At 36.4% G+C, this 13,931-nt stretch overlaps 1 protein-coding gene across 1 annotated transcript in view; it reads left to right on the forward strand.

Moving 5' to 3' along the window:
• The window catches only part of TTC3 (tetratricopeptide repeat domain 3), a 62,822-nt gene that overhangs the window by 420 nt on the left and 48,471 nt on the right, over positions 1–13,931 (forward strand). The window contains 12 exon segments of the mRNA XM_031556852.1: positions 284–369; positions 3,599–3,644; positions 4,828–4,960; positions 5,354–5,441; positions 6,563–6,616; positions 8,808–8,931; positions 9,881–9,966; positions 10,263–10,357; positions 11,457–11,519; positions 12,440–12,494; positions 13,165–13,327; positions 13,435–13,483. Of these exon segments, the coding sequence (XP_031412712.1) occupies positions 284–369; positions 3,599–3,644; positions 4,828–4,960; positions 5,354–5,441; positions 6,563–6,616; positions 8,808–8,931; positions 9,881–9,966; positions 10,263–10,357; positions 11,457–11,519; positions 12,440–12,494; positions 13,165–13,327; positions 13,435–13,483 (1,042 nt within the window).

The raw sequence follows: 13,931 nt of genomic DNA on the forward strand, positions 1-13,931 counted from the left end.
GGCTGTCAGAGGGGCTGCCGGGCGGCTGCGGGGCTCCGCGCTCAGCGTGTGCGGAAAACAGCGCGGTGCCGCACCGTGGGGCTCCGGGGCAAGGCGGTACGAGAGGCTCGGAACGGTGCAGTGATTTAGCATTGAAAGCAAACAGTCTGGAGGATGTGACGCCCGGAAATAACACTGATATTCCGCGAAACTCTCGTAGGGATTTGGATAAGTCGTGTTAAACGCGAGTTGTTTGCCTCTTGGCTCCCTCCTCACCGTATTTCTCGTAATCGTTTTCTTTCAGGATCTCGAGCCATGGGTGAGCCTTTGTCTGAATCTGAGCTTGCGGCCTTGGCTTTCAGTGCTGGTTATAAATCCTGCTGTGAATTGGTGAGTGGGTTTGGGATGACATCTTCCACTGGGATTTCATAGAATTGTAGAATGTCTTGGGTTGGAAGGGAGCCCATAGCCCACCCACTCTGCCGTGGGTGCCCAGGGCCCCATCCAACCTGGCCTTGAGCGCCTCCAGGGATGGAGCACCACAGCTTCTCTGGGCAGTTGTGCCAGCACCTCACTGCCTGCTGGGGAAAGAATTTCCTCCTAACATCTAACCTAAATTTGCCCCTTGTAGTTTAAAGCCATTCCTCCTTATCCTATCACTATCAGACCATGTAAAAAGTCAGTTTCCCTCCTGTTTATAAGCTCCCTTCAGTTACATACTGGAAGGCTGCAATTAGGTTTCTCTCAAGCAAAAATTTCTTGTGCCACTCTGTATACTGCTCTCTTGCAGAAATAGTAAATCTGAGTAGGGCATCAGAGGCAGCATATCCTCTATCAGGTATTTATAGAATGCACATACAATTGTTGTAAAACCAGACAATGATGGGTGGGTCATAATGACTGCTTAACAAATCCCTTGGTTGTGTATGCAGGCCATGTATGGGATGACTTATCTAAGTGTCTCTTTAATCACAAAACATTCACAACTGTTCACAACAGTTAGTGTGAATTCAGGACTGTGAATTGACTGCATAGTGTTAATCTATTCTCTGTTTTTATACATATATATATATATATAGTTATTTTTGCTCAATAGGGCCACTGAGTATTTAGTTCTTTCTTTTATTTTTCGAACTGTAGCACTTTTCCTCTTAGAATATTTCCGTGAATGCTTTCTTTGACTCTTATTTCTCACTTTTTGCTATGCTTAAGGAACCTTCAGAACACTGAGGCAGTTAACCTTTTTAGTGCTTTTGTTTATGGGTTGTTTATCTGAAGTGTTGCCAGATACAAACTAGCTGGGTGACAATTGTTTATCTTGTAGAGAAATAAAAAGTACGGATAAAACGACTTTCTGATTTGTAAAGCTGTATCAGGTTTGGGACTTAGGAAAAGGTGTTGGGGCCCTGGAACAAGCTCACCAGGGATGGCACCGAGTCTGAGGGAGCTCAAGGAGCATCTGGACAAACTCTCAGCCATAGGGGTTAAGTTTTGGGTAGTCCTCTGTGGAGTCTGAAGTGGGACTCTGTGATCTTTTGTGGATCTCTTCTGACTCTTTATGATTCTATGACCTGTACTAGGGACCATTAGTAGTAGTGTGTCTCATTTAAATTTGTTTATATCATCCAAGATATTTTCTGTGCTATGGACCGAATAAAATACCTTAACAGTTGTGTTAATAAAATATTCTAAATGCTCTTTAAAGGAATGTATGTGCTATGCTGTTGAAAGCCCTTGATTCTGTGCGAATGCTGAATTTTGTTTCTGAGGTTTGCCTTAGTGGGAATGTCACCTTGGGCTTGATGTGTCCAGTACTAGGTACTGGGGATAGGGGTGAGGAGGATGAATTTGTTTGTTTTTAGTTTTGTAGCAGAATCCATCTTGTGGAGTGAATAAGACTTTCTCAGTCATCTAAGATGAATTGATTTTGAAATACCAGTTCATTTTTTCTTCTCTCTGTTAGTGTCCTGGTCTGGTGAATGTGTTGACACTGCAATAACTTTATTTTTGAGAGTAAGCCTTGATTTATGTATAGTGCTGTAGCAGTTCAGGACTATTAGTTTGGGCAAGACCATGTGATTCCTTGTCATCACCTCAGGTCAAGTTAGTAAGTTGTCATTGCACAACATGTTAGTGTGTCTGTGAGATCTGCTGCTGAAACAATAAAGGGCTGTGAAAGAAACTTTCTGAATGACACACTTCATATTTATATATTTTTCTCCACTTGTATTCAGAGATAGGTATGTGTTTCTTTGAAATGATAATGTTGCTATGCAGAGGCATAATGCATACGATATGCATCAAATGTTTATTAAAATAACAGATTTTGTAGGGTTTTGTAAAAGAGAAGGAAGTAACTTATTTTTCAGCTTGAGAGGCTTGCATGGAGTACTGTGCTTTAAGCACATTAAAGTATGTTGTTTAAACTCTTAAAAAAATTTTTGTCCATTCCTAATTTCCATAAGAGTGCAGCTGACTAGACTGTTGTGTTAGCTAACTAATAAAAATGCCTTTTGTTGTTGTTGTTTGTTTGCTTACTGGCTTGCTTTCTGGCTTTGCTAAATGTGAATTATAAAGACTTGATACAAAACGGTCTGTCAGAGGGATTTGTTAGTGCAAAATACTGCAAATCGTAAGTTTCCTTGTTTTCTCCCAGAAAACAGATGGCAGAATTCCAGAAATGGAGCAGATTAGGAACACTAGTATTGTTTTATTCTATGTGAAATGGGATGGGGGGGAAAGGTTGGGGGAGTTCACCTATCTCCGACTGGACATAGAAGATAGTGTGATGATGGTGAACACTGAATGAATTCTGTGAAGATTTTATTAGAAGCTTCTGTTCAGAACAAGTAGGTACACAGAAATCATTTTCCTGGCTATGTTATCTACATTAGTATTTTAGTTAACAACTAAGTAACTAGAGTTAATAATGACTAAATTTTAGCTAGTTACTGATTGATTTAGTTGATGTGTCTGCATTAGTGTTTTAGTTTGACTCGGGATGCTTTTGAAACAAATATCCCTGGTGTCCCTGTCTTCCATGCTTTGACTTTCATCGTGAAGAGGTATAGGATTGTGCTAGTGGGATTCACTGAGAGTGAGACTAATCTGTAAGATGCTTTTAGGAGCGTAGGTAATGTGTATCAGCCATGAACAGATGTGCTGTCTGTGGAAATAGACATGAGGAAATGCGAACTAAAACAACCCCTTCGAAAGTGTGTAATGTAAAAGTAGACTCCTCAGTACCAAATGCTTTGCTTCATAGTTTTGTTTCCTTTTTGATCATGCTACTTATGAAAACATGCAATCATAGAATCCTTAGAGTTGGAAGGGGCCTCTGAGGGCCATCTAGTCCAGCTACCCTGCAGTGAACAGAGATATGACAGCCAGATTAGGTTGCCAGCATAACCACAGATCATCTTCCTTACTGATCCTGTGTATCTGTGCTCTGAAAGCAAAAGTGTATTGAGAAAAGAAATTGGTGAGAGAGCTTAAAAATTGCCTCTATTCCTCTACTTCCTCTGATGTAAAGATTATATTTTGGTTTAATACTTCAGAACTCCTTAAGTAACGTATTTGCAAGATATGCAATGTTAAGAAATAACATGTTTATCTCTAGGGTCATGGAGTATTTGTACAACGTTCTCCACATAAACCTAAAACTGGTATGTAAACTAAACCAATATTATATAACTTTCTCAAGCAGTATCTGTGCTGTGCTTGCATCTTTCAATTGCTGTTTCACTTTTTTCACCTCCTTTTGTTTGAGTAAGCTAAAATCATTTCTTCTCTGAGCAGAAGCATTGTTATGTTTAATTAATGCTGAAAGAGTTTTCATCTTACTGTGCTGATGCAGTATACTACTATGCATTTGTGAGAACAGTAACACTGACATATATTTAGGTAGTTAATACTACAAGGATGGACAGGTAAGATTGATGCTTATTACCCGTGTTTTAATTGTAACTGTATCTTAGCTATATAAATCTAAAGACACATTCAAATGGTTCTTAATAACTGCAAAACTCTTTACCTATAATCCTTAATTATTTTTTGGACAGTTGCAGAGAAGCAGATGGCTTTAGAGTATGCCAGATTATTAAATCTGGATTCACTATAGAAATGGTAATGTTTAATATGTAGGATTTCAGGTTTAACCCCCAATCTCACTACGTGAGATGAATTTTTGCATTTATTCAAACTCAGATAATACTGCTTCTGCTCTGGGATTACTTGATACCACCTCAGTAGTCCAATTGGGACCCTTGCCTTTTAAAGGCAGCGTCCAAGGGACGTGGGGTATATTTTTTGGAAGAGCCATATATCACATATGTAATGGACTCTAGAGAAAAAAGTTTTTCTGATTTTTTTTCTTTTCTTTTTGTGCTGTGTTGCTACATGCCACAATACATTAAGTTTGCCATAGAAAATAATTAAACAGGTACAGCTAGGAGAGGCTCATGTTGTACCTTGGAAATAGTATCTCTTCTAGCCATCAAGCAGCTCACAGCTCTTGTTAAGCTCCTTGTTAAAAGCAGACAGCGTTTATTCATTTATACATTTATGTTAATACAATTCAGAACATAGGTGATTCCTTGGGCAAAGAATGTAAGGTCTGCCAGCACGCCTGTATTCTTATTTCCATATAAATTCCCTCCTTCAAGTTAGAAAAATAAACAAAAACCTCAATTCATCAGGTATATTGGAAGTTTCAAGTTGTCTTCTTCTGATTAAATGGCACATAGGAATGCATTATGGAAATAACTGGTGATTTTGAATGTGTAGTTGGACTTTGATTACTTGTAATGCTTGAATTGTATAGTCTAGTTCTTAACTGTTTTCTTAAAGATGTTGACCCCTGTGAAGTGTGGTGCCGTCAGCCGGTTGACAAACTAAGAGAATATTGCAACGTTATTAAAATACGCATCTTTTGGCCTCTTCTCTTCCAAAGTGAAAGTAATTATTTGGTAGCTGACTGGGGGTAAGTTCTCACAATGAGTCATCAGCCTTTGCGTTTCTTTTCATCATCTGTGAAGGATAACAGATGTGACACTTGTGCTCTCAGTAGTGGTAAAACAATCTGCAGGAGTGTTTTTACAGTGAGCTACGTTACTTAAGATCGGAAGGCATTGTTCTTGAATATATGATGAAAATATTAAGAGGGTTTGTGAAGTTTGGAATCTACATGGGTATTTATGTGCTTAAATGGACATCTTGTATTTGAGAAGTACCAAAATCATTGCATCTTTTGTTTTTCCCCTTCTGAAATAGTTGATTCGAGTTAGTAGTCATATTCTTGCTTAGATCTAATCACTGTAGTAGGTAAGATTATGTTACAGAGTGTTATTTTTCTAATTGATAACCTTTTTTGCAGCAGTTTACAGATTTTAGACTGGAATTGGAAGAAACTCTGTGATTTAGAGCTTGTGGAAGACCTTGTTGATTTGACTAAAAAAGTGGTTGTAAGTATTATAACTTGAGACTACACTTTAATTTAGACATTTCCTTTTACTGGAGTGAATAAATTGATAGGGTACAGATTTTTAGAAATTTCATTTCAGATCATAGTTTTTCTTGCAGTTGAAAGAATCCTTATTAAGTACTTGCAGAGTCTTTTAATATGCTTGACTGGGGCCCTTTTAAATTGCTGAGAGAGTCACATCCATGGAAAAAAAGTGGCACCTTATCCTGATGAATAAGGTGAACAGATTTTTTTTTTTTTTGGTCAAACTGTTTTCTTGCTCAACAGATTATTTTTAAAATATATATTGTTGTTGACTTCATTCATTGCTGACTGTATGCATTGACAGTGTGGAGAATGACAAATGTTTTTTCAGCAAATGAAGGAAAGATAGTAGGCTTTTAGAATTTAAGTATGACATTTAAAAAAAAAAAAATTGATTTACTGAAGTTCTGTGTTGAACTCTGAGTGTGCTTTTCTGTCCACCTTACTGTTACATTATCAGGTACTCATCTGGTGGATTCACACTTGCTTATCCTCTTTGTGCTGCTCCCCCTTCATGCTCTTTCAGTACTCTATTTTCACCTTCTTGTACTTCAGGATGTCCCTGCAGTTATTCCCCTTTTTCTCATGTGATGAGTTCTTTGTGCTGTTTCCCTTCATGGGAGCCTCACTCGGTGTTTATGAGAGGCTTTGTGTGTATTTCCATTCCCTTTGACCTATACTTTGCTTTTCATAATTGTTCAGCCTCTATCCTCTTGTAAAAGACAGTATATCCAGTATCCAAATCTCAGGAGAGGAAATGCTGCTGTTTTGGGTATTTTTTACTTGATGTGTCAGCTGGTACTTTGTGTAGATAACTACAGAAATGGCTAAAGCAGCTGGCTATCCTAATCAGGCATTGTAGCATCTTCACCATTTATTCATCTTTCAACAACAATACTTGGGGATTGGCTATTGAATACAAAAATATTTCCTGAAACTTTGAGATGGACCAGAGCAGTTATCCAAACGGTACTGCATTAAAGGGGAACAGAAAATGTTATTGAGTTGAACCTGAGTAGACAAACTAAAATTAACAGATGTTAACTTTTTTTCTTTTCTTTTCCATTCATCTTCTAGAATGTTCCACATTTTATTGGGGGCATACTGAGAATTGGCAGCAGGTTAGAAAATGTAAGTTTCTTGATTTCTTTTTAATTGGAATCCTCTTTTATGTGTGAATACAAACGAAATATTTCTATGAATATACAAAATATTAAAATGATTACTTAAATGTACAGATCTATATGTTGATGCATCCCAGTTGTTGCAGCTCTGAGCCACAAAATAAAATGTGTGTGTGACAATGTATGATCAATGAATATACAGACGTTGTAATTGAGAAATATACAAGAAATTTAGGCTAAACAGGTTATCATGCTAAAGAAGAACGGATGGAAAGCTGACTCTTGTCCTGGGCTTGCTGAGAAGACTCCAAGAGGAGCAATCTCCAAAAGATCCTTCCCCACTAGCAGTCAGCTCTTAAATAAGGTCAAGGGGAGATGCAGCCAGGCTCTTCCCCTTCTGGTAGCACAGGTGAATTGCCTTCACCTGTGCTCCCAGGGCTGACTTGTTGCTTGCCTCAGGCTGTGATTCAGCAGTTCCCATACAGACAGGAGCTGTGAAATAAATACCATCTGTGTAAGAAGATCATAATGGGTGGGAATTCTGGGGGTGGCTTATATGTCCTACTGCTGGTGTGTTTGCTTGTCCTCTTTCTGTGCTGGTGTTTGTGTGTTACACTAAAAATCTTGGGATAGGCCAATGAGAGAAAAAACACTTTTTATATAATAACAAGGAATTGTTAATATAACTGAAACCTTTCAGAATGGTTTATAACAGATTATGAATGAAAACAAAGAAAAGTAAATGGAGAAGCTCTTATGATAGTAATAATACAATTAAAATTGTGATAAATACATTTTCTAGTCTCTGACCCTATCTGAGGTGTTATGCTTAGCATTTACAGATCCTTGGGCACTTACAGTCAATGGCTTCAGTTTAGTGTGGGGAGTGTAAGCATTGCTTTTCAGAGTTCTTTGCTGTGAGGAATACTGTTGATGTTCTTCCTAATTGTGGAATTGACTTGTGTTTGTTTTTTATGTTTGCTAATGCACTTATGCCCCTTGATTGTTATTGGTGTGCATGTTCGAGTTACTTCTGATTTTATTATACTTCCTGTGTTTTATGTATGCTATATACATTTTGCCCCAGTTTTGTATATTTCTATGTTTGAGTATTTGTTTCTTTTTGCTTGCTTTCTGTTTTTATAATGAGTGTTCACCAGTTGCTTATTGCCACTGAGTCTTTGATGTCAGCTTGTGATATCTTTCCTATGCCTGTACTCTTCTCAACTATTTCACATATCCAGTTATTGCAGCCTTTGTTCTATTATATGTCTTTCATTTTCACATTTAATACTGCACCATTATGTTAGCCATAGCAGTGGCAAGTCACTTATTGTTACTATTGTCTGTATATAAACTATTGTTGTACTGTGCAAAAGTGAACCAAATGAATCATAGCCACCTGATCAAGAGAGATTTCTGTTAGAGATGAAACAAGTTAAAACAGACAAGTAGTAAACCTGGCAAGTTGCTGTCCTGTGGCCTATGGTAAGCAATGGCAATGCTGTATGATGAGGTTTCAGGGCTACCAATAGGACTATGCTTGATTACTGAAATGGTAGAAACCTTCAGAACCTCTCTTTTTTGGAGGCAGATGGGAAATATTCTTAGAGATTCTCATACAGTGGTACTGATTAAGTCTGAAGGACTGTGAATGATTGACTAAGGTTGTGGTATGGGAGCGTGCTAATCCATCTTTATGATCATATTCATGAAGATGAATCATAGCATTTGATAGAACTATACTTGTTAAGTTCTTCATTTTCTCTCTATTTCTCCGTCTGTTCTTAGTTTCCCTATGCTTATCACTTTTACTCTTCAGTTCCTAGTTTCTGCTGTCTTTGTAGTTTAACTGGAAAAAAAATAAGTTTCTAAATCAATTTTTATGATTCGAATGGCTTCCTTCTGTCCTGTTGAAAATGTCTGTCTGCATTTTGTGAATATGCTTTATTATGCTGTGTTTAAGTTACCTGGATATTTATATTTGTGAACTATTGCATGTTTGAAAGGCTAACAACTTGGGATCAAATGCCTCAAGCAGCTGCTATAAAAGAACTGTTTTTTGTGTTTACACAGAATACCTTCACTATTGCCAATGAATTATTTGGTTACTTGGTGTCTTGTTTTTTATTTAGGACTTTGTATAAAGTACTGTTTTGTTTGTTTGTTTTTTTTTTTCTTTTCTTTAATTGCACTAGGGTTTCTTTGATGTTAGGGATGCACTTGATTGGATCAGATGTACAGGTGATATCAATATTCTGCAGAAGCTGGAGAAACTTGGTGATTTTGGTTGGCTCTATCTTGAAACTTTCTTTGGTGAATGTAAGTATGAACTCTCCTGAAGAAACAGTCATGTGGAAAGTTACCTGTGCTCAAGTTATGGAGTAGTAATGCTTACATTAGCTTGAAAGCGTCTGCAAGAGTGACTGGAAAAAGTGTTGTTGTGTTGTTTTTTGTTGTTGTTGTTGTTTATTTAAAGCAATCAATTCTTGTTTGAGTTTCTGTACATTTTCATGTTCACAGTGCACATGCTCTTTCTGAGCAGGTGTTCAGAATGGTTCCTGAGTTTGGAGTCCTTTGTGAGTTAATTGTGTGCCTGTAGGCTCTCAATCTTTAACGTAGGGACGGAATGTGAGTGTAATATTAGTAGGGTTTTATTGTTAAAAGTTTGTCAGAGGGTTTTGTCTATGTTAATTCAGATATTGGACATTCATCTTCCAGAATTCAGCTAATGGGCATTACCGTAGGCTATTAACACTAGCAATAGAACTTCAGTTGAAATGGCAGAAGATACCAAGTCTGTTTTTCTTGCCTCTTGAGCAGCTTGTATTCTGTTTTGAATTTTTGCGTATATGCACTCTAATTCAGCTATTACGGTAAGTAAGTGAGTAGTGGGAACTGGACTTGCATGTAAGCAGAAAATCTTTTCATAGTTAAGTACCAGGGCACGAATGCTTTACAACAGAAATCTTTATAGATCTTTAAAGTCTCAACTTTTTTCAAAATGAAACAAAATTTCAATTGATTGCTTGAAAGAGGGCAAATCCTTAAAGGTTTTACTGCTTGCAACACATTTTTTGGGCTTACCCAATAGTAAATGATACCTTTGTTTCAAAATTTTCTGCCATGTCATATGTTTCTATTATTTGTTTGGTATGTCAAATTTTGCTTCCAACCATACAAGGGAGCACAATTCTTAGCAGAAAACAAACTCTACTTTCAGTCTTGATTAATTTTTCATTCATTGCATTTTTCTGATTTTTGTCTACAGGCAAACATTATATTACTAAAGTTGCTTTGGAAGATTGTAATCTAGTTGAAGAATTTAAAGCTGTTACCTGTGAAAACTGTAGGAAGGTAAGAGACTGTATCAGGGTGTTTGTCATTTTCATGTGTTGTGGAGTTTTTTTGGCCATTAAAAAAATGGCCAAATGATCAAAGACTCACGTTTCAAATGTTTAAATGAGTAATTATCCAGACATAAATGATTTCCTTGAGAGATCCTGACTTAATAAACAGAACATTGGTTGTTTGTGTTGCCATTGTATATTGGAGCTATTGGAGCACTGGAGTCTATTGCCAGATGTTTTTTTACTTCACATTGCAACTGAGTTTAATTACAGTGGTTTCTGAATTGCTTTTTAATTTCACAGAAGAGTGAATCTATGAAACAGAAAGGAAATGAGGAGTTCTCCCAAGGAAAATTTGATCATGCTATAGTATCATATACTAAAGCCATAGAGTTTTGGTAAGAACTCAACTGATTTAACTAGATTGTGTTGTGTATGTGCACTCAGCTTATTGGGATTTATTAAGATTTTGTTTAGTTTTACATGAACCAGTCTGTAAGTCAAATGATGTCTAAATTAAAAAAAAAAAAGGGGTTACACAACTTTTTCTTTTTTTTTTTCTTGCTAATGGTTGTTTGCACTTCTTCTTTCCAAGAGTTTCCATTAGGTTAAGATGACTAAATAATGAGTAAATCTGAATTCCATAAAAATTTGATACAGTTTTTAAATTTTGTCCATAGTTTTATAACTGTGTGGTTGATGGGAATAGCATTTTGCTGTTGTCTTTCTTCAAATTTTGTCACATAGTACATAGTGTCACATCTCAATCCTAAATTCAAGCTGATTTCAACCTTCCTGGACTTTATTTTCTTTCTCCTTCTCTGACTGAGATGATTTTCATCTGCTTCATCATCACAGTTCTTCCCCAGCTAGCTGCATCCTTTTGTTTTGTTTCAAGTGGTTGCTGGATTATATACACAGGTTTCCCCCTCCCCTCCACTCTTCTGTAGGTACTTTGGGAGCAGTGCTTTTAGTTCTTTGGAACTGCTGTTTGATTGGCCCAGTCAAACAAATGGTTATGAAACAAAGTTCTGGAAGCAGTGATCCAAAAGTGTTTGTGAAATGTTTGACTTAATTGGAGGTAAATTTTGTTGGGACAAAATGGGACGTATGTGGCAGTCAAGCTAGATTTTCCATGATTCACACCAATTTCTTTTTATTTCTTTTTCCCCAAGCAAAGCAGAGATGGGAGGGAGTGTACTAGCTGTGTCTTTGGATGGCTTGAGTTGTGTTTTGATGTATCTGTCACAGCAAAGTATTGGGGGGCAGAATCTAAATCTATCTTCTTTTATACTTTTCACCTCACTAATCTTACAAATTGCTACATAATTAAAATAATAATGTTAATGACTTGTAAATTGCTGAGACTATTGAAGGAAACTTGTGTGTAATTGTTTGCAGTGTTTGTGCTGTGGTGTTTGCAGACAGTTATTGGGAGAACTTTTCCTTAAGATTCCCAAAAGCAATATATATTACAAACTTTTTTTTTCTCTTAAGTCCTGCAAACCATCTTCTGTATGGAAACCGAGCTCTTTGTTTAATTCTCACGAAGCAGTACAAGTAAGTAGCCCTTGTTTATAATCTGAAATATTGTGATCTCCTGTAAATGCAAATTAACACTGAACAAAGAAAGTATTTAAAAAAGTGTATATAGTAATTGGGATGTCAGTACCTCAGGAAACTGATATTAAGACAAAAGAGTAATGTTAGTTGTATTCACTGGTAGTATGTAATGCTATTTAAAGTTTGGAACAGTGGGGAGGTTATATGAATGGGAGAAAAAAAAACCAAACCTTTAGTACCAGTGAGTGCTGTGATTTATGAAACCTTTTAGAGAAGAATGTATTTCTGGGATTATCGTTCATTAAGCCAGTTGTTAAGCTAAAAATCTTGTTTGTAACCAAGGTGGATGTATATATATTTTTTTATATAAAGATTTTGTTGTAGTAAAACTGAAATCTTAAGGGTCTGATTATTATAAATCCAGACCTAATTGTTGCAAGAAAAAGAAATAACAATAGAATTAAAAATTGACATCCATACAGTTCATAGTTTCTGCCCATTTTCTTGGTGCTGTGCTCAATTCTGTGCAGATTACATTTGATCTTCACTATACATGGTACTTCTAATGGATATTAGATACTTTTTATTCGTTATTCTTGAAGCCCTTTTTGTCCGCGTCTGGCGTGTCTTTAACTGACCATTGGTGAGTAGTTAATGGCTGTGAGGTCTCCAGGCCAAGCCACTGGCTTTATTTGTTTCTGCTTCACTTGAAGTAGTCTTCTCAGATAATTTCAGTCATCTCCTTCCTTGAGAATTCTCAGTTATGTCTATTCTCTCTGGCCTTTTTGCAGGTGAATGAACTGTTCTTTTATTTATCTTAAATTTTTATAGTGCTGTGTGCATTGAAGTCCTGGTCTGTAGATTTTTCTGAAGTCTGAATAAGAAATCTCTCTTCTTTTTCCTTCCTTCTCTTTAAGGAGAGCCCTTGCTGATGGAAAAAGGGCCACTATTTTGAAGCCTAATTGGCCAAAGGTTAGTTTCATGCATGTTTCAAAATTGTCTTTTGCTAGTATTGTAAACCAAACATAGGATCCCAGAGTCTGAATTACAGATATCACACAGGTAGATAGGAAGTGTTCATATCTGCATTTAGCATTGCTGACAGTAGAATGAATAAAGTGGGAATTTTGCTTCAGTCAGACAAGCACGTAGCTTTCTTGCATATTTATGTTAAAAATGTTATTTTGGTGCACTTACATACAAGTTGTTCTGCGTGTGTAAAGAAAAAAATACTTATTACTTCATAATGCATTGCTGTGTTATCACAGTGCTTTAAAAAGAGTACATGTAGTCCATAGAGTAATGAAAACCCTGTTTAATGGGCAAAATGTATTTCCTTGTATTCTTGGACTAAGAAAGATTAAAGAAGGGGTAGTTACAGAATTGCAAATCAGTAGTGGAAATTGGAAAGGAAAAACAAAATTGCTGTTGTCTGAAGCCAGAGGCTAGATACTGCTTCTGATGAATTATTTTCTGTTTCAGTGTGCTGAGTAGTTGAAAACTTTGGTCATTCATGGGTGCAATAGATTTTTTTTTTTAGAGTGTGCAGTATTTCTACTTCATACCGTCCAGTGTATTTCAACTGTTTGAAATATAAAGTATATCCTTATTTGAATGGACACTTAAACTGATATCCACACAGGGTCATTACCACTTCTGTAAGGCACTGTCATTACTGGGGGAACATGAACTGGCTTTAGAAGCTAATGAGAGAGCTCAGGAACTGTGCAAGAATATTCTTGATGGACTTAAGGATCTTATTCAACAAAATGACAAGTTAAAGAAGACATTAGAAGAAATCAAAGGTAACCTTTTCTGATTTCAAGATTTACCTTAAAAAGAAATCCTATTTATTGGTAGCTTTCCTTTGAAAACAGCTAATGTTTTTTCCTTCCTGTAAAATTTTCTGTAGGTACTAAAGAATATAAGCAGAAACCAAAGAACTTACTACTTGAGAAAAAGTAAGCAACTGCTAAATTCGCTTTTTTTTTTTTAATTAACAATATTTAATATAAGATTTAGGTAATACATGTCATAGATGTTTACTGATATATTACAGTTTAAGGAATAAAAATGAAAGAAATAAGACTATCAGAACTGCAGCCAAAATGTGGCCTAGTAGTAAAGAGGACTTCTAGGTTCTGAATAAGCTATCTTCTGGTGCTTCCTACTGCCAAGTAGTCTCCTTCAGCATATTAAGTTCTAGCCATGTTGGAACTAACAGGAAACAATTACAGTTTTGTATTTTTTGTCCACGCTGTTTCACATACACTGTTGAAAATGTTTCTGTAATCACGTCCTCTGTTTGTGTTCACTTTGTTGTATGATTTTCATGGGGAGATTAAGCTGATTCAAGTATTCATTATGAGAGGAACTGAATGCTAGCAAATGAGCTGTGGCAGTGGTAAA

Source organism: Meleagris gallopavo, chromosome 1 (genome assembly GCF_000146605.3).
Source record: "Meleagris gallopavo isolate NT-WF06-2002-E0010 breed Aviagen turkey brand Nicholas breeding stock chromosome 1, Turkey_5.1, whole genome shotgun sequence".
Classification (NCBI taxonomy): Eukaryota; Metazoa; Chordata; class Aves; order Galliformes; family Phasianidae; genus Meleagris; species Meleagris gallopavo.